Genomic DNA, 27,626 nt, shown 5'->3' on the forward strand with positions numbered 1-27,626 from the left:
CTATATAACATGTCATACACTACATGTATGTATACTGTATATATAGTTGCAGACATGTCTAGTACTGCAATATGGCACCCATAGGGGCCTTGAGGACCCAAATTTAGTTCAAATGTCATACCGGGTAGTATACTGTATAGAAGCACATGTGTCAGAGAGCATTGAGTTTTATTAGTTCAATTTGTCTCTCTCAGGGACGTGCTGGCCATTGGGAAAAGTGGGACAACTCCCGAACGGCCGGTCCATTCCCGGCCTGTCCAGGCCGGCCATTAAAAAAAAAGTGGCCGGCCCACAAAGTAAATATAACTCATGTAATTAGCCCACTGGCTTGTCTCTCAGGGTCTGAAATGGCCAATCTTTGCTATAGAGAGAGATCTCTCTCTATAGCACTGAGTAGCAGCAGCCCACAGAGCCATCACATTGGCCCCACTGGCTTGTCTGAATACTGGCCCACTACTCCCTAGCTTCCTTGACTACTCCTGGATGGTCTACATACAACATCATTAGACTCTCTTTATACCATAAAAATTACGAGACCTAAAATCACAGTAACTGCTCATCGGTTAGTATTTTGGGCCTCACAGCGTGCCCGCTGCCCGGAAGGCGAAAAAAAATCAATTTTTTTACAGGATTAGTGATCCCAAGATCACGGGGGAGAAATTTAGATTAATTACAATTCAATAATATGATTGTGAAATGGGCATACTACTACTACTTAGTAAAGCTTGCAGTGTTTTGTGAGCTGCTGGTAGATTTACTATTTTCGGTAATAGATGCAGAGGGGAAAAAAGGAGTGGATTGAAAAATATAGGGTTTAAGTGGTTCATATTAATTGCAATAAAGATAACATCTACTGACAGGATTGTTCAGTGATTTTATTGGTTTCCCGATTACATTTATTTTTTCCCCCATTGAATCTCAGTGATTTTGTAAGCTTTTCAGAAGCAGCTAATCCAAAACAATCTATTCTACTTTGAGCCTTTTTACAAAGAAAATGTATAAGAATTAATTATATTAATGCTAAAACTAAGAATTAATTATATTAATACTAAGACTAATACTAATAACTCTGGTAGCTTTGGACTCCAATTCATATTGTCTAACTCAGTGGTTCCCAAACTTTTTTGGTCGAGACTCGAAAAAGAGAAATTAGACATTTGTCCGGGACCCAAACTAGTGAAAACAGCAGATCTACAAGCTCACAATGCGTCACTTTGCGCTGCACTATTTTCACTACTTCTTAAACATTTGTTGTCTGATTTTTTCGTTTATGTATTAATACATTTATTTTTTGAAAATGTTTTGAAATAATAAAAACAAATGTAGGATAAAAAATTAAGGGACCCATAAAAACGTGTCCCGACCCAGTGCTTGGTAACCAGTGGTCTAACTAACCATTCTGTCCTACCCTTAAACTGAAGCACATCGCAATAGCCACTATGACACATACTATAAGTACAGGTTTCTGAGGAAATGGCTTACTTATGGGAGCAGTTGAGCACAGTTGCACAGTCAGGACCAGAGCCAGCTGAAGCAGAAGAGTAGCTTTGAACATGATGTCCTCTTGAACTGGAGTCAATGTGGAAGCAATGCCACACACACACACACACACACACTGCAACAGAGCAATCGAGAGTCAGCGCCACTGACTCCTATCACAAGGAAATATCCCTCAATTTGTTGTACTTCTCCTGTGGCCTGAAGATGTGTTGGAGGTTTATTGCAATAGGCATGAAGTGGTGTGTCCGTGTGGAGGCTATCAGAGGCTATGTATGGACATTACATGCTAAGGGAGAGTCTTGGGAGTGCTGGGTAGGGTATAACATAACACTTTACATGTATGTACTGTATGTCCTGACGACTACCTCAGAGGCACTGAACCCCCCCACCACACACGCACACACACAATCATAAATCCTATTCATGAGTCAACCTTGTGAAAAAGAGCATTTGAAATATCTGCCCAGCAAAGGCCAGGATTGACTTTGATGTTACGGAGATAGACAGTGCCTGAGTAAAGGAAAGGAAATAATATATACAACATAAGCTGAACTGACTAATGGCATCTTTGCTTACTGTGTGTAACAGCTACATCTGCTGTTGAAGTCGGTACATGTCTGAAATATGAGCCAAGCACAGTATGTTCAGAATGACGGCTACAGGGGAGGGGGGTGAAAAAACCTCACAAACACCACACTATTCCACAGTGAAGTTAACATATTTTATTTCTTTTAAGTGCCATTCATGCATATTGGGAACGGGGGGTGGGCTGGGGGTGGGACGAGGGTGGGTTGGGGTGGTATTGACAATTCTAATAACACTTGAGTTATTTTACATCACTAAACCAATACAAAGAGTAGCTGTGTCACCTCATTGGACAGCAAAAGTAATAAACCGTGCAATAACCAAAAAAAGACATAAAGGAGAAAAAAGGAAAACAAATACAAGAAATGACAAAGACAAAAATCAAAATAAAACGGAAAACGGAACAAAAAATATATATATTATCAACATTGAAACACTGAATGTAGAACCATAGTACAGGTAAAAGGTAGTGTCACACAAAAAGCCAACGCATTTTCATCACATATATACAATATAGATATATACATACTGTGTCACCCTCTCATCGGACAATAACAAAATACTCTATTCTTTTTCCTCCTCTCTTTCATGAATAACACCCGCGCCTTGATGCCCCACCCCCAAGAGGAAAAAGGGATGATTGAAAAGACATATATTTACAAGAAGCACATCGACACACCAGCACTGAATAAAATAGGCCTCAATCAGCAGTACTTGTTGGCAGTTCTCTCCCATATTGTAACAAGGCTATTTTGTTTTCCTTTTTTTTCTTATCATCATGGTAATCTCTCTGGCAGGTTTACCTCCAACGGTATTTAAAAAATAATAATTGTCTTTAAAAAGCAACTGAATCTGCTCACACAGCCACACACGCGCACATACACACACAACACAAAATTGTGATCCAGTCATTGTTTACGTTTTTTCCGCTTTTAGCCGCATCCATTCACTCAACTCTCCCGTGGGTTAGTGTGGACTCAAGCTGTTTTTTTCCTCCTCTCTTGTAGCTTACAGCGTCATCACAATCTTCACCTGGAAGAATTGTAACCCACCAAACCTTCACACCAACCAGGGCCTGTCAAGATGTTCCCTATTAAAAAGTTTCCAAGTCTCCTAACTAAAGCACACTCATTCTTCAGTCACCACTGTCTTTACGCATAGCTCCAGAATCTATTAACCGATTTGGGTCATTCTGTCTGCCCTTTTTGGGTGTCTGATTCATCAATTCTAGCTGCTGAACAAAGCTTAAAAATGTAAATGACTGATTTCCACAGGCAAGGCGATATGCCACATACAGATGTCCTATGTTCTGGAATACAGACAATACAGTAGAAAGAGACCTCAATACTCCGTTAAGCCAAATTTATCGTTGTACAACCGCGTTGCTCGCCGAAAAATAAATTATTTTCAAGAGAAGAATGCATCGCATATAAATTAGGCTTTACTGTCGGAGCAGCAGAAGAGAACCATAAATTATGAATGCTAGGGGGAAAGAAAATATTAGCTTAAAAGATATAAAATAAAATATAAAAGAATGGCATTATCATCCAGAGAACTAGACTTTACCTGCACAGCACTAGATTTGGCTGGCCTCAACGTGATATGGGACAGTTCTAGCTCCAAAGAAGCACATAACTATGTGTCCTGAAGTACAGGCATATCCAACTATTTGAACACATGAAACTTAAAAAAAAGTGCCTTTTTCAAAAACAACCAAGATATGTGATACCTTCAACAAAAAGCCATGATTGTCATTCAATTATGAAATGAAAACTATAGTTACTACTGGAGTCCCCGATCCAGCGAAGTGTTCTAAAAGTTAAAATCATCAAATATGAAAGTGTGCAAAGGGCTTTGAACATAGTGCCTTACGAGAACAGCACCTGTGTGACTGTGGAGCTGCTCAGTATAGGGACAGAGAGGACAGGTTTCCAGCACCACTAAATGTCTCAGTGCTCTGCATGCAAAACCCTTCCTACAAAAAATGCATATGTCTCAAATCTGTCTTTATCATCATTTTGTGCATCGGTTTGTTGTGCTCATAGATAGCATAAGAGATGATTGCAGCAATCAATCATAGCCCTAAAAATCACAATAAAATCAAAACACACCCACACATGCATACGTACATGTGCGTGCATACGTACACGCATACACACACAATCAAACGCACCGTATAAAGACACATTTCTCATTCTGTTATGATTGTATAATAGCAAATTCTTTACCTATCTGTGATTCTGTCACAACAACCAAAAATAGGCAAATTAGAGAAAGAAAGATGTAATTTAGATGTCTGATTTGACTGAGTAGCAGACATACAGCATAATGAGAACTGTAGGCAAGAGAAGGCAAATAGCCACAATTGATGATTTGGGATGTAAATTACTTCCCTATCGCATTTTAGGGAATAGACATACCAAGTAAAGACACTTCATGATTAATAAATGCATTCACAACCTTTAGATAGAGAAAGTTTGGGATCATTCTGAAGCCAGGCCTACCAATCTACTATCCAATCATCCGCTCAGGAATCTTCACACCAGCTTTGTTTGTGAGAAATTGACTCCCGGTAGAATCTGTTGGCTGTGCTCGTCTCTGCTCTGAACATCACATCGGTACAGAGTTTGCATTCATTTACCAGGATAATTGTTTCATGTTCCACCATCTTGCACAAGCCTTGTTTATGATTTATGTTTATGATCAGGGTCTAGGGCAAAAAAACGCTGGCGTGAAAACATCTGTGCCAGTAGGGGGCATTGTTTAGCGTTTAGCTGGACTTGTAATAATCCACAGCCTTTCCCTTTAAAAATGTGGCTTAAAGTATATCATGGCTCAGGTTATAACACATCCACTTTTCAAGAGGTGCTGATTGCTGTAGCAAACATGAAGAACTTACTTGGGTGGGGGGAGGTGAATGACTGCATATCAAAAAGGGACACAAAATCGTGGTCCGATTTCTCGGCGATCACCATCCACTCACACACATCAGATCCACACATATCAGAGTACTTGAGACTCTGAAAACAAACAATAAACAAAAATACCGCCAGTACATACTAAATATACTGTATATATATTTTTTTAAATCACTGTTTTCCCACAGCTACTGTAGCTGGCTGCAATGAGCTGGACCAGATGGGTTGGATCTAGGATAACAGCTCACTAAGAGGATGACACCTTTTTGTGATCTCTTTTACCCCCCATTATTTCACTTTTAACTTAATTGTATCTTTTATATATGTATATTTTTTTTAATCAAGCCCGGTTAAACACTACACACCCTGTTCATACCCTCAGCTACTGTAAACCTCACATTACCACCAAAACACCCCCCAATATGAGGACGCGAGTCCTCCCAAAAGTGACCAACAACCTCCATCACATTTTACTCAATAAAAGGCGGCCTGCGTTTCCTAAAAAAACAAAACAAAACATCAAATAAAATAAAAATTGGGAGGAAGGGAAAAAATAAAAAACTATGAGAGAAACTCATCCAAGAGGCAGCTGAGGCCAATGTCAACACGAGAAAGATTACAAGCCGAACAAGTCGCTCAAATCACACAACAGTTAAAGAGCGAGGAGGGTGGGCGTGGCGTTAGGAGGCTGCTGCTGCTGCTGGCTACGGACGGGGACAGGGGGCCGGCTGAGGTGTTGAGGAACATGTGGTTTAGACATGGATGTGTGCCACTTGTCTCCCGACAAGAACGTGAGCCATCACTTAAAACATGTCCGACTAAATATGATTGTCTTCAAAGTAAAATTGTTTTTTTGTTGTGTGTTTTTTTTTTTGTACGGTTTCGTTTTTTTGTCTGTAAAAATGTCAGGACTCTGTCAGAAGTCTTGTCCGTCTCTCCCTGTCTCCCAAAAAGTGTCAAATGTCCTTCCGGTGTCCCACCCACGATGGCCGCCGCCCTGTCTTCCTTCTCCTCCCGCAGGCCAGGTTCAGCTCAGCTTTGCGCCTCCTCTCACTCTGCTCCTCCCGCCCCCGTTGCTTGCCTCCTCTTTTCAAAGGGGAGGTTTTCTGGCCTAGACAATGGAGTCCCAGTCAAAGTCGTCCTGGATGTCGTCGGCTGGCATACGATGCATCTGGAAGTTTCTAGACGGGATCATGTGCTGCTGGTTCATCTGCGCATGGTGTCCTATGAGGAGAGTCAAAGAAGCACATATTATAGTAACCCACCGTCTTAAGGTGACTCTCCACCAAACAGACTACAAGAAACTCTTTCCAACTCCAAGAGATGTGCAACAGACTAGCATTTTTAGTTCAGCACAAACCAACAGAACATTGTTTTTGCGCTAGAAAAGTAGTCTGAAACGCTGGCCTGAACAGCATGCCAGTGTTGCCAGGTCTGCGACTTTGGGCTTGTTTTCCAAGCTGATGTAATAAGCCTCAAATGGTGAAACTGATCGCTTCTTTTGGGCTTGTTCTCAAAGACCTGGTCGTTTGTTTCACTCCCAGAATCTGGCAACACGAGAGTTTTCTCTCACCTAAACAAAACATTGCGCTAGCCGCTATCTTTGCTTTGGAGTTGATCAATTGGTATAGGAGTTAAGAGTTGAGATTGAGAATATGATATCTAGTTCAAATGTGCAACGGGCAAATGGCTTAATTAGGCTTGCTTCTGCACCAGTAGCAGACTAGAGGTCCACTCTACTGTGGAGTATTTCCCCCGATCATCACTACCACACAGATATCGACAGCTACCGAGGACGGCAAACGACTGAACCTGGCTTTAAACCCTTCACTTGGTTGACTACAAGCTCACAACGTGCTGTGGGCTTTTTTACACTGACAATACGCTTAGTGGTACATTTCATTGATAACTGGTTGTCTCAGCACCTGTCATTGTGGGTCCTGCACTGCTCATGGGGGGCATGTGGGGGTATCCCGGGGGGCCCATCATTGACAAGCTTTGTCTGGAGTCCATGTAGAGATTTCCTGTGAAGAAAACAAAGCCTCAGTTAATTAATTATCTTGGATGACATCCACTACAATCTTTGGCTCAAAAGGTTTGAGCCCAAGGAACACCAATGGTCAAAATCTAAATAGACTTGCAATACAATAGTACATTAAAAAAGAATAACCTTTCTTATACCGTATTTTTGCCGGGTGGCTATTTGCATGGTGGCCGATGCACAAAACAATGTCAGACCCCTGGTGGGTATTTGGTGCCCGGCGGTTATTTGCCCCTGGGCTACTAGTTCGAAATATACAGTAGTTGTATTTATTGCAATAATAATGTGTGGTGGGCAAGAAATCCCAAGACGGGAATCCCTTTGGGAACCACTGCAGTATACAATCATTTATTGTCTTAATAAATCTCTCTCCAAATCAGTACCTTGATAATGTCACACAGTATAAATTGTCACAGTCGGGCAGAAACGTTTCAAATGTGTATGTTCTTTTCTTAAAGTAAAGCCCTGCTTCATCATACAATACTATCGCACAAAACTAGTGAAAATAGCAGATCTACAAGCACACAACGCCTCAAATACAAAACAAACGATTTTGGACATACAAGGTTTCCACCCGACGGCGTCGTAATGGTATACTTCAAATAGGCTATATGCATATACGCCATTTTGTTCTACTTCCGGGTGTCTTTCGACTTCCTTCACAGGTGTTACTGATGATACTAATGAAGGGTCTGTTCCATTCTGGTCAAACAGAGTCAGGGTGCTGATATTGTGCATGTTGGCTCACTGCAACACTCTGCTACACCAGTGGGTCTCAAAGTGTCCTTGAGTGGGTTCCAAATGTCCCATACAGGTGTGTAACTCTGACAGTGTACAAATGGAAGCAAATGGACCTGCAAGGGTCCATTTGATTCCATTTGTTGATTCCATTTGTACAGAGTTATGGGGGTCCTTGAAATTAAAGAAACACAGCACAATAAATTAAACAGCCTTCATTAGTATCATCAGTAACACCTGTGAAGGAAGTCGAAAGACACCCGGAAGTAGAACAAAATGGCGTATATGCATAGAGCCTATTGAGGTAGTAGTGTTTTTTTTTAAGAGGGGGTGGGTGACACACCTGTGTTGAGGTGCTGGCTGGGCTTGCTGGGGTGCATGGAGCCATGGCATACAGAAGGCTGCACTGACCCCTGTGGCTGGATTACGCCAGTGCGGGCAAAGAATTGATTAATTGACGAGCAGAGGTCTGCGATCTGGGTGGGTTCCAGCGACCAGTTGTTCAGCTCCGCTTGTCTCATGCTCTCCTTCAGTCCTGGGTTGCACGCGCGCACACAGACACACAGACACACACACAGACACACACACACAGACACACAGACACACACACAGACACACACACACAGACACACAGACACACACACACAACAATCATCTCTTTCAATATTTGTCGCTGCATTCTTTCATGGTCAAAAATGTTTTAAATCAGAGATCTTCAACGTTTTCAGGCCAAGGACCCCTTAGTTGAGAGAGAGAGATGAAACAGGGACCCCCAAAACCTTGTCATAGATTCCTTATCGTTTCATTGTTTGACACCACAGTCATTAGTGTTTTTTTTGGATTCATGTCAATTTGTGTCGTTGTGAGCTTGTTCTCAGAATCTGGTTAAGAATCTGGCTAAAAAGGAGATTTTATTCTTCTATCACACAAAGATTTGGAGGACCCCCTGTAGTAACTCTGAGGACCCCCTAGGGGTCCAGGACCCCCTGTTGAAGACCCTTGTTTTAAATGATAGCCAGCGAAATTCAGAAACGGAGAACCTAACATATACACTCACTCGTCTATTCAATAATATATTATACAGTGTAGGAGTAGCTTCTTGTGTGTGTAATATCTTCAACATTCTACCCTGCAATCCTACAGTATACTGTAATTGGATAAACTGACCTGCTGAGCTTGATGGTTTGGTAATTAAACTTGAAGGCTCAGTTATGTAATTGAAGAGCTGCTTTTAATTAAACTCTTAATCAACACGACGGTGTCAACCTTTCTGCACTCCATCAAAAGCCAGTTCACTAACAGTACAGCACAGCATATCAGCTTCTAGCTCCCAATGTCATTTTATTTGGATCCAAAAGTTTGTCAACAGCTGATTGACAAAAGCAATTACGATAAAAGACCATTCTTATTTCCTTCTTCATTCGGAGCCAAGTCGATCATTAGATATTGGCAGTGGTCTAACTAAGTACATTTACACAAGTACTGTACTGTAAAGTACACTTTTGAGGATCTTTTCCAATTTCCAAACTTTTACTTCTACTCCCCTACCCCTCGGATCCAAATACTGTACTTTTACTACACAACATGTATTTCAAAACTTTAGTTACTTTGTAGATTTTGATTTAATATTATCACAAAACATACCATAACCACTTCAACATTTCAGCAATTTTGAAAATAGCCGATCTACAAGCTCACAACGTGTCGCATCGACGCATTGTGAGCTTGTAGATCTGCTATTTTCAAAAGACTTGTATATCATTTATACATTTGAAAACCTATGAAATGGGACATTCTGCATAAAGAGTACTTTCTACATACAAGTACATTTTGACACCAATTCTTTTGTACTTTTGTAAATGTTGAATTCCGGAACTTTTACTTGTAACAGAGTATTTCCACATCACAGTATTGATACTTTTACGTAAGTAAAAACTGTGGGTACTTTTTCCATCACTGGATATTGGGTGTGTGTTTGTGCCTTAAATGTACATAAATGCAGCAACACACGCATGACTACTTTCCAAACGGTACCTTGGAAAGGTGACAGGTCAACGTCAGCCCAATTATAGCTGCTGGCGATACGGCAGCTTTCTTTCAGTGCATCCAGATTGGGGTACCAGTCAGAGGGCAGACCTGCAGGCGCACACATCAGTTTAGTTTAGTTTTAATAGCACAGGATCCTCTGTAAAAACATCTAACACAGGGTTCCCCAATAGGCGGCCCGCGGGCCATTTGCGGCCCGCGGGGGGCTACTGTCTGGCCCACACCAACCCCAGTAATAATGGTGGTATAAGAGCAGCAACAACACTAGTATATCGTCATTGTCGGGTGGAAATTTCGTATCTCCAAATTGTTGGAGGCTGTTTTCACTAGTTTAAATCATTTTTAAAATGATAAATTCAAAATGAACGGTTTTGGACATACAAGATTTTCACCCGACAACGACAAAAACTGTCGCTGGAGTAGCGGGAACGCCACCGTCGCCCCCTGCAATGTTGTGGCCCTCGGCTTGGTACCCTAGACATAATTCGGCCCTTGGGGAAAACTAATTGGGGAACCCTGATCTAACACAATGTCAAATACAGCAAGCTGGTCAGGCTCCAGACCAGAAAACAGTACTGGGTTTTGGCCACCAGGAGGAGCCAGTTGACCCTGCAAAGCCCTCCTGTACTTCCAGCCTCTGAATGCAGCATGGCTTTGTTCTCATTACTGGAATAAAAACCCGGCATAAATCAGATGATGATTTACTGTTCAGCGGCCAAGAGACTAGAACTCAATACCGTCACGCACAGCAAATGATCCGTGCTGATCCCCGACCCAATCCAAATGCGACTAACAGGGTTTTCTGTGTATTCCTAGTACACGGCTTATGTATGTTTGTGTGCATGTGTGTGTGTGTGTGTGTGTGTGTTTGAAACAAACAAGGTGAGAGAATGAGGGTGGTGAAGGTGGGAGGTGCGGAGGAAGAGGAGGTGAAACAGGAGGAGGAGGAGGATGGAAAAGCAATGTGATGAAGGCTGCCTGGACAGGATCCGGAGGAGTGTCGGAAGGGGCGAGCACTTGGGTCTTACCTGCGTTGCAGGCCATCTGTTGCTGGGCAGGATGGGGCTGGTGGGAGAGGCTCTGGTGTTGCTGTCCGTGCTGGGAGGGATGTTGGCTGTGCTGCGCGTGTTGCCCGGGGTGTGGCGCGTGCTGGCCGTGGGACGGGTGCTGCGACGGGTGCTGCCCGTGCTGCTGGGGGTGCTGGGAGTGTTGCGGGTGCTGTTGTTGGTGTTGGCTGTGCTGGGCGTGTTGGCTGTGCTGGCCGTGCTGGCTGTGCGGGCCGCCGTGCTGCGGGGGGATGTGCTGCGTGTGCGGGGAACCGTGGCCGGGGTGGGCCTGCTGGGCGGGGTGGGACAGGGGCACCTGGCCGCCGCCGCTGGAGTGGCTGTTGGGGTGGCTGTTGGGGTGGTTGTTGGACAGGCTGTTCTGGGTGCTGATAGTGCCACTGGGAGAATGCTGATAGGAGCAGGAGGTGTGGGTCTGCTGGGAGGAATCCGTTGGAATGCCCATCAGACCTGGGGAGCAGAGGAACAACACACACGGTTAGCTTCATGGGACGCTCTGAGTAGGAGACAAATTCAAGCGGTGCACTTTCAGTGCACGAGACGAAAAGGGAAGGAAGGAGATCCACATGCAAAAGCAATCAGTGGACTGAATGTGCATTCACGTCTTCCAATAAGAGGATGAGGACTTCACTTGTACCCTTTTGAGCAGTCCTTCAACGTTTTCAGGCCAAGGACCCCTTAGTTGACAGAGAGATGAAGCAGGGACCCCCACAACCTTGTCAAAGATTCCATATCGTTTCATTGTTTGCCAGAACAATCATAAGGGTATTTTGGATTCATGTCAATTTGTGTTTTCAGATATTTAACCACTTGAACTGTCAATACTTCTCCCCTCTACACCAAACAAACCTCTTTGCCGAAAATAGCCGATCTACAAGCTCACAACGCCTCTCAGCGCGAGGCGTTGTGAGCTTGTAGATCTGCAATTTTTGGCCAAAGTTCTCAGAATCTGGTTAAGAATTTCTTTTTCTTTTCTATCACACAAAGATTTGGAGGACCCCCTGTAGTAACTCTGAGGACCCCCTAAGGGTCCCGAACCCCCTGTTGAAGACCCTTGCCCTACATACAGATCTTAGTTGACTGGAGTCCCCCAAGGGTTTATACTAGGCTCCCTCCTTTTTTCCTCTACACTAAATATATTTGAGAAAAAGAGACAATATACAATGCACAAACTCACAACGTGTTGCATAGAACCCAAACCATATGAATTCTGGTGCAGGGACGGCTAGGGTTCATGTGGTTAAGGAGCTCTTCCCTTGAGACAGACCAGCTGCCATTTTGTTGCACGTAGTTCAGGGAATGACTCAGCATCACTTGTGTCTCTGAGGTTCACATGGCTTAGCCACAGCCTCCTCCTCTCCTCTCCTCTCCTCTCCAGATAGAAAACAACTCTGTCTTTCACAATTGCATTGTATCGATGCCGTTTCTGAACATGCACGGCTGCTGCTAGCATGAACATCTGCAAACCCAGCAGCAATCATTTGCATGTGGGGGGGTTCTTAAGAGGCCCTGTCCTTCATGGGTTTGGCACGGTAAACCTATTTCACTGGAGTGCTTTTAGAGCTGACTCCAGCCCCGCAACCTCCGCAATCGGCACATAACACGCACTGCAGGGGTGACAAAGGTGCATCTCTTATCAGCACAGAAAGCCCATTGTCCAACTGGGGAAATACAGAAAGCAATTAACGCAGCCCCAGAATAATAATGCGAGCTCATTACCTATTATCAAAGCCAGTGAATTAGCTCACTGTCTACAGCGGCAGAGTGTGAAATCCTCTCGCTCGATTATTTACGCTTTTTAATTGCTAGGGCTTGTCTGACTAAGAGATTTTACTTTTATGCACATAAAAATGTAACAACTTTCAACTAATGAAACATAGATAATAGATTAAAGGCAGAGGAAATACTTTGAAAATATTAGCATTGAAATACATTTGATTTGTGAAAGTAGGTTATACAAGGAAGGCTTTGTCTACTCATAAACCGCTTGTCAAGTGCTCTTTGGTTATCAGTCAATCAGATTACAAAACAAAAAGCATTTAGGTCTAAAATGGACTGGCTGGCTTTTGGAAAAGCCGCGCTCACCCCAGCCCTATGCAATACATCATATGAACTCACCATCAATATGAAAAATGAGCTCCAATCTAGCAGATTTACTGAGGTTTGAAGCTGGATGTGACCTCTTTTACTCATCTAATGAAATGCAGCCTACATGCAAAAAAACTGATTTCATGTTTAGAGCAAAAAATGAAAAGCAGGATGAATTACGTATTAATTCTAACAGAACAATTTATTATCTGCAGTAACTCCCCCCCCCCCCACCCCCACACACACATCCCCGACTAAAATATTAGACACATGAACTCTGAACGTGCAGCTCGGAATGAGCCTGTCCTTGCGGGGGTGGCCACGGACCATGTAAATACCCTATATAGATTTGCACTGCAGGCCAGCCAGCCTATTGAATAACTACTCATTGAACTCAGCAAACTTAATTAGTGCCTAAAGACTCCAGCTGCTAAGACCAAACCAGCATTAGGATGGAACTCATACGGAGTAATCCAGTTCCAGCAACAGGGGCGTCACAAGGGGGGTGGGACTGAGTTACTAGGGCCCAAGGTGGAGGGGCCCTAGTAACTTTAGCTATTGAAAAATAGCAGATATAAAAGCAGAGTGCCGCGCTGCGAGCTTGTAGATCTGCTATTTTTGAAAAGTCTGGAAAATGTGTGAAAATATATGTATTTTTATTTTTTAAGTGAACATTTGTAACTCAAATGTTGCTTCTGGGGGGTCGCTGGAACTAAATATTTTGAGATGGGGTCCGTGGCCAAATAAACATGAAAAAGTTTGAGCACCAATTACATAGAAACATAGTTTTTTTTTTTTTTTCAAAAAACCTTAGAAGGATTTGAAATATTCAAAGATTTTCAAGATTTTTCAAAAATAGCAGATCTACAAGCTCACAGCGCGGCATATCTGCTATCTTTCAATTGTTAAAGCACAGGGGCCCCACAGTGAATCCTTGTATCCAGGGCCCAGAATTTGGTGCGACATCCCTGTCCAGCACGTTCCCTCAACAATAAAAGGAGCCAGTACAGCTCCGTCTCTGGTAAAGGGGTAAGGACACTCACCCTGTTGGCTGAAGGACTGCTCAAAGACAGACTTGTAAAGGCTGCGGAAGGAGGCACTGAGATCTTCAAAGTCGGAGAACAGGAGCTGCTTGTCCCGCTCTGGCATGTTGTACTGGGGCTGCGGGGGCTGCTGCAGACTCATGGACTGAGACACAGGTTCTGGGTGACTGCTCACCTAATGAAGGGGGGGTGGGGGGTGGAGGGAGACAACATGACAAAGCCATGTTAAAGTAGTATGTAAAACAGGCGATTGTGACGTTTAACTAGGGCTGAGCAATTAACCGAAAATAATACTGAAACAGATATTTAGAACCAATAACCAACTTAATCTTGCTAATGCACAGCAGATGGGTCAAATAATCTACTTTATTTTCCTATAGCAATGAATGGACAAAAAAAACAAAAAACAAAAAAAAAAAAAAAATATATATATATATATATATATATATATATATATACGAAATGAATTACCCTGTATTATTTGTTGTACAATGGTGGCATGCAAAAATAGCTTGCAGTGCGTTATGAGCTTGTACATCTGCTATTTTCACTATTAAAAAAAATTAGAGCCTAAAATGAGTTAAGTGCTAGTTAAGTGACTAGGATACCAATTAAAATACATCAACGTTGATCAAACCTAGCATCTGTCTAAACAACATGCTACAATATATGTCTATCTAAACACGCATAACATATGTGAACAAATAACCAACATACATTTGCCTAACATAACTAGTACCAAAAATAGTCCCAATAAAAAGAATCACACCCAGTGTAAAGTGAGCGGTGCTATTTATGAGTTAATGTCATTAAGCGTCCCTCGAAGCTTGGCCAATGTGGGATGAGGAGGGACATACATACAGACACAGGACATACATGTATATACAGACAAAGCCAGCTGTAGGAGCGGTTAGCACTGCTCAAAAAAAGTAATACAGGGAATGAGGAATGCTAATGGGGGTGATTTTCTATTTTCCAGTCAGTCAAAACAATGACTACAACACATAAATCTGTGTTTTCTAAATCAAATAAAGCCGCTACAGTGCCCTACAACACATTCTCAGACGGCTGGGAGTGCCACTAATGAATAAAGAGTAATGTAATCGCCATTTAATTTAACACAGTCAACGTTCATTTCAGCTGAGAGATATGACCACACACTGTACATACTAAGAAAACAAGAGAACCACAACGTAATTCTTCAAAGCAATGCGATGAATGCAGCAGTCTTTTAAGGAGCAAATCGTGTACCTTGTCGTTTGTCCAAAGAGGTGACAGTAACTCTTGTGAAGAACATTGGGAGGACTTTGACAATAATGGGGTCGTGCGGCTCTTGCCGCCTCGGCTCGCATAGTATTAAGAGAGCAACTCAAATGGACACAAAGTCAATACTCAGGTGGCCTAGCAAAATGTATTTAAAACAAAATCAATATCAACACTTTGTACAAATAAGCATCCATTTACGCATGAATTTGTGTGGGTGATCAATATTGTCATGTACTAGCTCTGCGAGTGGGCAAATGCAAGAAGCATTCCCCTCTAGCGATAAGGGTCAGTAATATCAAATCTAACATGGGCAAAGCAGTGATGTCGAAACCTTCGTGATTTCACAACCGTCCGTGAGGGCCTCAACCGTGTTCACCTTGCCATTGGCCTGGTAGTGGTACGAGAAGACAGCACATGCCATTTCATATCTTGGCACGTTTGGAGCCCTGGATGTGGGCAGACTGTCTAAGTGCAGGGCTACGGTCTGGCTTGGTGGAGTGAAGAGGCAATAATAAAGCCGGAGTGTCTGCTGTGAGCCGCCGCTTCTGCTGTTGAGAGAGAGCACATCCATCAGGCTGGGCCGATCGATGCCCAGCGCCTGGAGCAGAGAGCACTCTAGGATGCGGGGAGGACCACACCAAAGAGGGGGCATCTCTGGTGGGAGGACATCAGAGGCAGCGCTTCTCTTTGTCTGGCTTCCAGGAGCGTGCGCATCGCTCCGTTTCCCTTAGCCCCCCCCTCCCACCCCTCTGATGTTGCACTCCAATGCAGGCCCGCCCTGATCCCTTGGTCTGCTGCTGTCTATGGCTGACTCCATCTGAACAGACCCTCCTGGGGCCTGTGCAACGTTAATAGCAGTTGTTGGCTAGCGTATGCTCGTAGAATGGATTGTGTAAATTGCATTCTGGTACGGGCAAATTAGCTGCTCCTGCCATGAATGAATGCAGTAGGGCTGGGCGAGATGGACAACATCATATATCACAATACGTTTCACCAGATACCTCAATATAAAAATTGTTACAATATCGTATTGTGACGACATACATTTTATCTGTCAAAGACCTTCATAAAAAGCTAAATAAAAGAGAAAGAGCTTTTGAGCCTGTAGATCGGCAATGTTTTGCTAATTTGAAAGTAGAACAGAGACAAAACTTATACCATACCGTATCACGATTGGTAGCATCATACAGTATCACAACAATATCAATAAAATATTGATATTACTGCTCAGCGCTAGCATGTAGCATCCACAGTGGTCTTACCGGTGTGTAGCTGTGCACGCTGCCCACACTGTTGAGATTGACGGACGCCAGACTCTGGTCAGACAAGCTGTTGTTAAGGCTGCTTCTGGGGCTGTCGCTGCCTTCCTGGTCTGTGTTGTACAACGCCACCTGAAATAAATAAATAAATGCCTTCATTAGTGTTCATTCTCACATGCACACGCACACTAGAGCTGCAGCTATGCGTACACACACACACACACGCACGTGTGCACGCACGTGCGCACACGCACACGCACGCACACGCACACGCACACGCACACACACACACACACACACACACACACACACACACACACACACGCTTACTACCTCCTGTGCAGCCATTGTCAATCCCCTGGCACGCTGTACACATGCATTTCAAAGTGCACACACACACACACACACACACACACACACACACACACACACACACACACACACACACATGCAATAATAAGCATGTTCTTATGCCTTATACAGTCATTATCATACTGATAGTATGTCAGCATTTCTGTGGAATAATGGATTGGGGAGGGGTAAAAAAAAACAGTTAGGAATGCAACATTGGGCTATACTTAACCGACGTAATTGGGTATGGGAATTTAATGCCTCTGCATGAGTGCGTAGCGCATGAATCAACTTGCCGTAATGGCTGGCAGAGTGTTTTTTTTTTTGTGTCTCTCTTTCTTTTCTTTTCTTCCTGAGAGGTGACAGGGTGTTTGGGAGTCCTGGTACGTGAGGCTGAGCAGACAGACAGTCAGTCAGTGACCCCTGCTGAACACGATAAGTTAGCGCCGGTGGTGAGAGATGCACCCCGTGACTAAAAGGTCACACAACCGACGGTGTCAGACACATCTGCTCGTGGAGTGCAAATCGGTTTGGGACAGCTCTAACAAAAGGTCTTCGGTGCACCCGAGACGCTGACCTTTCAATATTAGCTTGTGAAAAAAAAAAAAAAAAAAAAAAACGGAAACAACCAAGGCACATCAAAACAACATTGTTAATTATGCACAAAAAAAAAAAAGGCTCAGCCATTCCCACCCTTCCCAAATAAAGTAGTGCCTCACAATTAAGACAATAGGAAGAAGAACAGTCTGGATTAATTAACCCATTTAGGCCTAGAATTATTGAATGCTTTAACCAGTGAAAAATAGCAGATATACAAGCTCACAGCACGGCACCGAGTGCCGCGCTGCGAGCTTGTAGATCTGCTATTTTTGAAAAAGTCGTGAAAATGTGTGCAAATCTTTGAATATATGTATTTTCAAAGCGAACATTTGTAACTCAAATTTTGCTTCTGGGGGGGTCCCTGGAACTAAATATTTTGAGATGGGGGTTGTTGGATAAGGATTGATTGATATCAATATAAAATTACATTTTAGTGTTAGACAACACTTTCAGTTTTAAAAGTGTCAAGGTTATTTTGTTTTGATCTAATAACTAATTACACGTGACGAGATGTCTCCACTCCAGGTCTGTACAAAGATGTTGACCAGGGAAATGATATCTCAATAAATGTCAGACTGCCCAGGACATTGGATAACGCCAAAGACATATCTGACATTTGTCCTTCTTACTACTGGGCCCAACTACACGAAAACCTCTGATGTCCATTGTTATGTTTAATTGTCCAATCATAATGTGACTAATGTATTCTGTAACTCCATATATCGGTGAAGTTATGTTTTGTATAGGCAGAGAAACAACGATGGGTGATTTTGTTGTACTGTACTTGCATACTGTACAATTTGAACTCTGAACTATTCTTTCAATTACAACTGACAGAAAACGGAATTACACTGGTGTGGACTCATTTCTTGTGTGCGAGTACTTTAATATATTGGGGAAAACTGTCTTCATATGGAATATAATAATCTTACCATCAGGGGTCCGTGGCCAAATACATATAATTTTGGGGGTCCTTCACATGAAAAGGTTTGAGAACCGCTGACATAGTAGTCTTTCAAGAATAGACTGACTGAGCTCCAGTTAAGTGAAAAGGACCTTTTCTTTGACGATGGCTGGCCAGATTGCTGACATAGAAACATAGGTTTTTCAGAAAATCTTAGAAGGATTCAAAAGACACTTATAGAATCGGGTCAAAATTCGAATGATACACATTATGTGTACCCGTTCCAAATGGATTAATATAATGAGCTCCATAGAGAATAGACACATGTGGAGGGTTATTTTTCCTTGTTGAGTGCAAGGATGAGTGGTACGGCAACGGCGGCGGTGTGACTGTACACTGGCAGTTTGAGATCAGTGGTCACATAGGCGTGCGTGCGCCTGTCTGTGTCTGTCCGTCTGTCCTTGGCTGAGTGTGCCCGCAGCTCAACATGCTGAGTGGAACAGGCCAGGTTCTGTGATCAGCACGACAATACAGCAGCAACAGCAACAGTAGCCCTCAGGCGTTTAAACCACATGAACTCCACAGCGTCCTTGTTCTGGGCAAGGCATAATAGGCAAGAATTTAGCAGAAATGGCAGCTCTACAAGTTCGCACTGTGCAGTCAGCTTGTAGATTGGCTATTCTTTATAGATTCGGCGGCCAAATGGGTGACATGAAAACGTTTGAGAACCACTGGTTTCAACTGGGACCGGGCCCAGCCCGACACAGAAAAACCTTTTTTTCTGTGTTTTAATAGAAGACATTTGTAAGAATCGGAAACGGATGAAAATTTGCCTTAGCTAACTCCGGCTGGTTTACACTGAGAACATATGTATATATTCCTTGCAATATGTCAATATCTCTGTGTTCATGAACTGGTACTGTCCTGTCTAAATAAACAAATAAAGTAAAGTCAAGTAAAGTAAAGTAAGAATCGGCCACAGGTCAATGGGTTAAGAACCACTGGTTTCAAGTGTGTGCGGCCCTGCCCGGTGCCACAGACAGGGCACTGGGCTGCACTGCTAGAGCAAAGGCCTGTGGTTGGTTGCTGCTAAGGCAATACAGCCTGCTGCTGCTGCTGCTGAGGCAACGTCGGGGACACTGGGAAAGCCAGACTGTCCAACTTCCCTCTTCTGACGTGACTGAGCGGGTGATTAGCAGGCTGGCTCACTAGCCAGCCGGACACTCACACGCCGAGCCAGCCAGCCAGGGCATCCTCCAATCCCACTATGATAATAATAATGGAACTGGGGCTGCTTACAGCACTCTGATGAGACTGAGATGCAGCCATTTAAAAGAAAACACAAACAAACAAAAAAAGAGATGGCGGAGGGACGCTGAATCCAGGCAATGTTGTGTAAGGAAGAGTGGGGGAGGGGGAGGAAAGAAGTATGTTTGAGTGTGTATGTGATGTGGTGGGGTAAGAGAAGCTCATTAGTCGACTGTAGCCTTCCACCACTCAGTGTGGGCTTGGCTCCAGTGTTCATTAGCGTGAAGGGGGAACTCAATGAGAAGCTAAGAACGAGGGCTTAGGCATAGTCTGAAAATCAACCCGACAATGCTAATCAAAAACAGCGCACCGCAGAAATATAAATGTTATGTGTAATGAACTCATAAAAGGGCCTTTTAGCTGTAAGTCTCCCACCGCAAAATCTATTTTTACCCACCCCTCATCCATAAAGTGTGATCATGTCAAAAACCTCGCTGCTCCGCGGTTTTGCCTTGCGTCGTAGACCCTACGGTGAAGACGCCCACTTGAGCGTGCTCATGCACAGATTGAACACCCCAGTCATGTCTCACCCACGTACGCGGTGGGCAAGCACAAACATATGACACATGCCCGTGTGTCCACATGTACGCCACCCGCACACTCAAGTATATGCACCGTGCACGCATAACACACAGACAGTCACACACACATGCATGCAAGCATGCTCACACAGGCAGAAGCCCCTCCATGGTAAATACTATGTACGGTGTTAGTTAGCAGGCGAGCGAGAGTGGATGTTGCTATTCTTAGCGGTGAATCGAGTAAAAAGCCAGAGGTGTCTTTTACATGGGGGCCTAATCTGTAGCATGAGACATGGATTATGAAATCAAAGTGAGATTGGCCCAGGTGTCTCCAACAATGGCAGCCAGTGTTCAGCAGAAGCCAAGCTCGTAGGATTTCAACAGACAGAGCGAGAGAGACGCGAGGGATAAAGCATCATTTTTGAAATTGTCGTACGATAGTAAAGCTTGCTGAAAATGACTCGTTTTCACGCGAAGACTTCCAGGCGAGTGTCCCTGTCATATGAAAAAGTATAAGTCCACCACAGTTAACTACGGCATCCCTTGAACCCTATTTTGTACATGTAATTATAGGCGAGATCTTTCAAAAACATTCAAGATTTTTGTTCAAAACATTTATTGAAAATATCTGATCCACCAGGCCAGGACCCAACATATCGCACCACAATGATGTGCTATTTTTATAAAATAGGGGCTTAAGTGGTTAAGATGGCAGAAAAGACCAGGCAACTCCTCAGCAAACACGCTTCCTCCCTCCGCACCCTCCCCCCTCCTTCATCATCACACTCCAGTGCCAGTGACTTTCATCTCATTCACGTTAAGCACGGGGCTGCCTCCTAAAAACAGCCTGTGTGTACAGAAAAAAAGAAAAGAAAAGAAAGAAGGGTAAAAAAAGAAAAGCTGTCTACGTGAGAAAGGCTGCGAGAAAAAACAAAAAAAGGCAGGAGGAGGATCTTCCGAGGAATGTCCGACAGCAGAGAGGAAGAAAAAAACCCTCACTGGTTCAGTAGGCCTCCTGCCACCGTCTCCCATTGGTCGGCTTCGTAAGGCGGGAACGGGGGAAGAGGGAGAGAAAAACAGAGAGAGGGAATTCCTGTGGCTTGGCACGGTGCACTGAGAGAGGCGGGGCCTGTAGTGTGTTTACTGTGACAGTGTAAGACAGTGAGAAACAAGCCCTCTCCGAGGAGCCCGGGCCTCGGCTCTTGTATGCTATTCCACTTTTGTCTTCCGTTGCACTTCGCCACGGCAACAGCGTTTTTGTCACAATCAACAGAAACACAAAGGAAACAATTTTTATAAAACAACGCGTTTACTTTCCATAAACATGCACCGTACACTACACACCACACACACACGCGCGCGCGCGCTGACATAATTCCCTATCAACCGTGATACAGCCGACAAGTTCAGAAGTTGTTTATTACAGTTCAATTTTCTGCTACCGACTCCTGTGATTTGGAAAATTACAATGACTTGAGTTACTGAATGGCAGAAGTCCCAGTTCAAGACTCTGAGGTTAAAAATAAAAAAAAATCTTTACATTAAAGCTTCTTTATACATTCCCTAAAATTAATGCTTTAGCCGGCACTTCTTTGTTGTGGTACAGTAGCAGGCCTGTCAGTTTGCCTGTATGTCATACTCTATACCAGGGGTCTTCAACAGGGGGTCCAGGACCCCTAGGGGGTCCACAGAGCTACTACAGGGGGTCCTCCAAAAATGTGTGATAAGAGCTTTATTTATTTTTTACACTAACCACTTGAACCCTAGTATCCCTATTCTGTGTGGAATTAGCCAAGAATAGACGATCTACAAGCTCACAACGCGCGAGGCGTTGTGTTGTGAGCTTGTAGATCTGCTATTCTTGGCATAGAGGTTTGGTGTAGAGTCAAAAGAAAAGAAGACTAAGTATTGACGGTTCAAGTCGTTAAATGTCTAAAAATACACATTAAACCAACAAACAAGTCTAATCTGTCTCAGAAATCTATGAAAATGTTTAATCTGCAACACAATTTTATACAATATGTAGTGGGGGTCCCTGCTTTATCTCTCTCTCAGCTAAGGGGTCCTTTGCCTGAAAACGTTGAAGACCCCTGCACTATACTATAGTCCAAAAACTGTATACTTTAAAAAAAAAAGTGAAATAGTGAAAATAGCAGATCTGCAAGCTCACAGCGTGCCGCGAGCTTGTAGATGTGCTACTTTCACTACTTTTGTGCAAGACTCTTGTACAGTATGATGAAGTAGGGTATTCATTTACGGGAAAAGAAACATTTGAAACTTGGAGATACAAGGTTTCTGCCTTCTATATGGAGCTGTCACTCACAATATAGAAAACGCACGCGGGCACAAACGCGGGCGCACACACGCACGCGCACACGCGCACACACACACACACACACACACACACACACACACACACACACACACACACACACACACACACACACACACACAGAGCACTGTACTTACGTACTCCATACTGAGAATAGGAATTCTCAGCACCTCCCATACAAACACACACACACTTCAAAACCCCTCTTCCCATGAACGTCACTGTTCATTCTAAGGCCAGTTTTCTTTTCTATTTCTTTTTTCAAAGCTTGCAGCAAATGAATAAGCGACTCTTGCAAAGCGCTCCAGAGAGCTGGCCCCACTGGGCCCAGAGGATGAGGGCTTAAGGTAAAAAGGCTTATTTGAATTTCTATGCAGCAGCTTCTCGCTCAGCTTTTAGACAGATTGAAAAAATATATATACATTTATATAATAATAATAAAAATAAAAATAAATAGGCTACAGAATGCGGGACAGAGCTGTCGACAGGGGTGCACTGCTCACCTGTAGCACCCAGATGTTACAGTTAAACGGGGGGGCGCTCACTTGTAGCGCTGCGTTGTTATGGTCAACAGGGGCGCTCACCTGTGGCACCGCAGTGTTATGATTGACAGGGGCGCTCACCTGTGGCACCGCAGTGTTATGATTGACAGGGGCGCTCACCTGTGGCACTGCAGTGTTATGATTGACAGGGGCGCTCACCTGTAGCGCTGTGGTGTTATGATCGTCAGGGCCGCTCACCTGTAGTACCGTAGTGTTACGGTTGACAGGGGTGCTCACCTGTAGCGCCCGTGGTATACAGTTTACAGGGGCACTCACCTGTAGCGCAGAGGTGTTATGATTGATAGGGGATGCGCCCACGTGTAGCGATGCGGAGTTATGATGGACAGGGGCGTTCACCTGTAGCGACACGGTGCTGTGATTGAGGGACGCTCACCAGTATCACAGAGATGTTATGATTGATAGGAGTTATGCCAGACACAAAAGCATGCAGCGTAGCTAGCTACAGTACACGACTGCAAGTTTCGTCTCTCCCACAAAAGGTGAGAGCAGAGAGAGCTCCCACGTGTGGGTGTGGGAGTATCCTGTTGCAGGTGTGCCAGCCAGGGTGTGTGTAAAGTCTATCTTGTTGCAGAAAAGGCCAAGTGTCGGCGCACAGGCGTCATGTTGCCATGTGGATCACGGTTGGAAAGAGCGCGCCGCCCGCTGCTGCAAGGAAAAACAAAATCTGCCTTGGCTGAGAAGGTGCTGCAGTGCAGATAGGACTCGGAGAGAGCGTTTCGGTGTGGGCTGCACTGCAACAAAGCTTTAGGCATGCAAGTGTGTGTGTGTGTGTGTTCTTTTGGTCTTTCGCACACACGCACGCTTTTGTGTGTGTGTGTGTGTGTGTGTGTGTGTGTGTGTGTGTGTGTGTGTGTGTCTGTAGGGAACGGTGCTGTAGGTGGTTGGAGAAGTGGGCGGGGTCAAGGTGCAGCTGGTGTAACCAGGTGTGCGCTGGAAGTGGAAGCTTGGTTTTTGTGAGTACCTTGTTAGTCACAGTGTTGATTGCCAGCGTTGGAGAGGCACTTCCAGAGATCATACACTCCATCCCCAAAGACTCAGACTCCAGGCTGTATGGTGTGGAAGCCTGTGGGATGGATGGATGGGGGGAAGGGGGAGGGGGAGGGGGGGGGGACGTTGAGAGACAGAACAAAAAATAAACACCATTATCCAATTATCAAATATACGATAGATCTCACAGTAGGTGCAGCAGGAATGGTGGGAGGTGGGGGAGGGATTCCATGGACAAGTATGGTTTTATGTACATGAGAGGGAGGCATACTGTACCTGTCTACAGACTGCATAAAACGCACTGTAGGACAATTTATGAATAACAATAGAACAGCACCACCTTTATTTAGGTCACATTTGAAGTGTGTACATCCCCCCCCCCCCCGCCCCCAACACACACACACACACACACACACACACACACACACACACACACACACACACACACACACACACACACACACACACACACACACACACACACACACACACACACACACACACACACACACACACACACACACACACACACACACCCTCCCTTCCTCGCAAGCGCGGGTGCACGGTCGAGGGGAGATAACTCCGCCATGCCCGTCTCCCCAAAACTGCTTACTGTAAGAGGATTGACTGCCAACAATACCATTTTTTAATTCATGATAAACATAAATGAGATTTCACAAACTCTCAATTTCAATGTCTGAGACTCTTAATGGAATGCCTCATAGGCAGACGGCGTCTGGAGAGAAGGCTGGTGATGGTGTGTGAGCGAGCGAGCGAGCGAGCGAGCGAGCAAGCGCGCGCGTGTGTGTATCTATAAAGCTATACCTGTGAGGTCCACAAGTCCCCACGTGTACGGTAGAATTAGAGATACTAGACATTGTGAGGACAAGAGACATGGTTGTTTTACGGTTAATGCATATTTGTAGAGTCTGACTTACAATTAGGACAAATATTCATGTTGTTGTTATGGTTAGGATTAAACATTTAGAGATTAGGGATTGGAGTTACAGTAAGAGTTATGCCCAATCTATACCTTGTTCGCTGATGTCATGCACCAAACAATTGCAGATCTACTAGCTCTACAATTGTACATCTACTCTTTTTGTCTTTAGGCTTAAGCAAAAAATCATAAAGCGCCATCCTAAAATGTTGAGGTCCTCACAAGTATAGAAATACAAATTTGTGTGTGTGTGTGTGTGTGTGTGTGTGTGTGTGTGTGCGTGTGTGTGTGTGTGTGTTCATGTCTGTCTGTCTGTGTGTGTTGGGTGGGTGTGTGGAAGCTATATCACACAGAATCCTCACTCCTCACTTTAGCGCATTCTTTTTTAGTCGGGCTACACATCAGAGGAGAGACGCGGTCTGATTTGACGTCGCTGTAGCACATTAGGATGCAATATGCATGAAATTAATGTACTTTCAACCTCTACGTCTCTCTCCTTACAACGCTGAAGAAAGAGACGCCGCCGCGGTGCGCTGGTGACTGCCGCTGCGTTGCCATGAACAGGGAGCTTCTGGCCCGTCTCCGTCACGCCTGTGTGTGTCACTGACGCGTTGCGTACACGTGTCGCGTGCGTTGAGTTTAAATGATGAGCGTGAAAGTGTGTGCCTGTGTATGTGCACAATGTGTGCGTGTGGTTGAGTGTATGAGTAGTGGTGATAGGCGTGTATACAATGTAAACGCACGCACCTATAACACTAAATATATTCCAAGGAATTAAACGTAGGTGTTTACGTGGGTGGAAAGAACAGGTTCAGCATAATAGGTTATTACAGTAAGTTAGTTAAGGATGCAAGAACCAAGTATTTTTCTGACCTAATTCATGCCAATAAACACAGCCCTAGAATTGTATTTAACACTGTTGACAGGCTCTTAAACAAGATCAATTTTAAATGTGTAAATCTTCAAGTGAAGACATTTTAATGGTTTTTCTACTGCGCCAGCCAAGCCATGGTCATACAATGCCAAATTCAGGACACTCATGGACATACACACAGTATACTCAAAAGCCCACGGACGAATTGCACACCTGCGAGATGAATTATTGTCCATGGCATGGAGTTTATGTTATCTATCGTCTCTTTTTATTAAGAAATTCATGAAACCGTGTGGGCAAATTAACGTTAGCTACATCTTGTTAGTGGTGTTTATTAAACAAAAGCGCTATGTTATGCTGGCAGCTGCCATGACTGATAAACTAAAATTATAAAGTGCCTATCATTAAGTGGCCGTTTAGCTTATTTGCAACAAGTGGAGCATTTGAATAGCACCACCCCACTGATCATGATCTTTTGCTGCCCGCTCGACAATAAAGTGGGTTGTGTGTGGGTGAATTACAGTATGGGTGTTTATTAAACCAAGGCATTGTTGATTATACGTTTTGTAAATGAAAATTCCTAAAATAGTTTGACAATAGTTTTTATTTCACATTACGGCTTTAAGAAACTAAAATATGAAATTAAACCTTTACTATGATATTCATATCTAAAATGCATGCATGACATTTGTACCATTTAAGCCCTTTGCACACAGGCACGTTTATCCGCACGGATAAAACGGACTATTTCATTTTTTAAAAAGAAAACAATGATTCTCTACGACCTCATACACACTGGATCCGAATTAGCCGTGCGACGAGTGGCTGTGTGGCTGTGCGTTTTTTTCTCGATTTGTCCGTCTTGTCGCGTGAAAAAAACTCGGTAAAAAACTCATTACTCCTTTTATGACTCCTTTTGGGATCCGCGGCACCGATTCCGCACAGCATTGCACACCAAATCCAATGCGTTTTATTCATGCAGCAAACGAAAAAAACGCAACTGTCCTGTGTGCAAAGTTTGAAGGTATCAGATCTATGACGTCTACTATGATACCAGTAAGACTCCCTAATCGAGAGATAAGCGACCGCCACGTCGCATACACAAACTTTAGAAGGCAACCTGCGCCCGCTGGCCAACCACATAGGCTCCGATGCCTGACGTGTGTGTCGCGGGTTCGAATCCCGATCCCGGCAACCTTTGCTGCATGTCACTCCCCATCTCTCTCCCCATTTCCTCTCCTAACAATAAAGGCATAAAAACCCCAAAACAAATCTTAAAAAAAAAAAAAAAAACTTAACCCCATAACGTACGACTTTAACCACATACACGTTGTGAGTTTGTAGATCAACTATTTTCAACAAAGAGAATTGTTTTTGTGTGGGAAAAAAAGGGGAGAAAAGGATAGAAAAAATGTAAGAAAAAAGGAGTAGACCTGGTCCAGAGCCCTGGGGGACTCCGGTCAACTAAGTATTGTATAATAGGGGTTAATTGTTAAGCCAGTTTACGCCAATCCTTATTAGTGATCTTATGTATTTCTGAGACTCGCATGAAACCATCTCTTGCCTTGTAAACTACTTCCAACACATCTACAGATGTGGAGGGTATAACAACAACATTTTTAATAGCTCTTCTGAATCTGTCCCTGGTTATTTTAAAACTACTTGTGTTCAGCCAAAAAAGAGACAAAGAAAGAAACA

At 43.8% G+C, this 27,626-nt stretch overlaps 1 protein-coding gene across 1 annotated transcript in view; it reads right to left on the reverse strand.

Annotated features, from left to right (window-relative positions):
- Positions 1-2,323: 2,323 nt before the first annotated feature.
- foxj3 (forkhead box J3) overlaps positions 2,324-27,626 on the reverse strand; it is a 98,876-nt gene continuing 73,573 nt past the window's right edge. Inside the window, exons 5-12 of the mRNA XM_080727389.1 lie at positions 24,089-24,190; positions 16,552-16,680; positions 14,024-14,198; positions 10,857-11,342; positions 9,817-9,918; positions 8,126-8,317; positions 6,929-7,027; positions 2,324-6,227 (exon numbers count right to left, since the gene is read on the reverse strand). Of these exons, the coding sequence (XP_080583515.1) occupies positions 6,115-6,227; positions 6,929-7,027; positions 8,126-8,317; positions 9,817-9,918; positions 10,857-11,342; positions 14,024-14,198; positions 16,552-16,680; positions 24,089-24,190 (1,398 nt within the window). The 3' untranslated portion in view covers positions 2,324-6,114. The remainder of the gene's footprint in view (positions 6,228-6,928; positions 7,028-8,125; positions 8,318-9,816; positions 9,919-10,856; positions 11,343-14,023; positions 14,199-16,551; positions 16,681-24,088; positions 24,191-27,626) is intronic.

Source organism: Nannobrachium achirus (assembly GCF_963921795.1).
Source record: "Nannobrachium achirus genome assembly, chromosome: 6".
Classification (NCBI taxonomy): Eukaryota; Metazoa; Chordata; class Actinopteri; order Myctophiformes; family Myctophidae; genus Nannobrachium; species Nannobrachium achirus.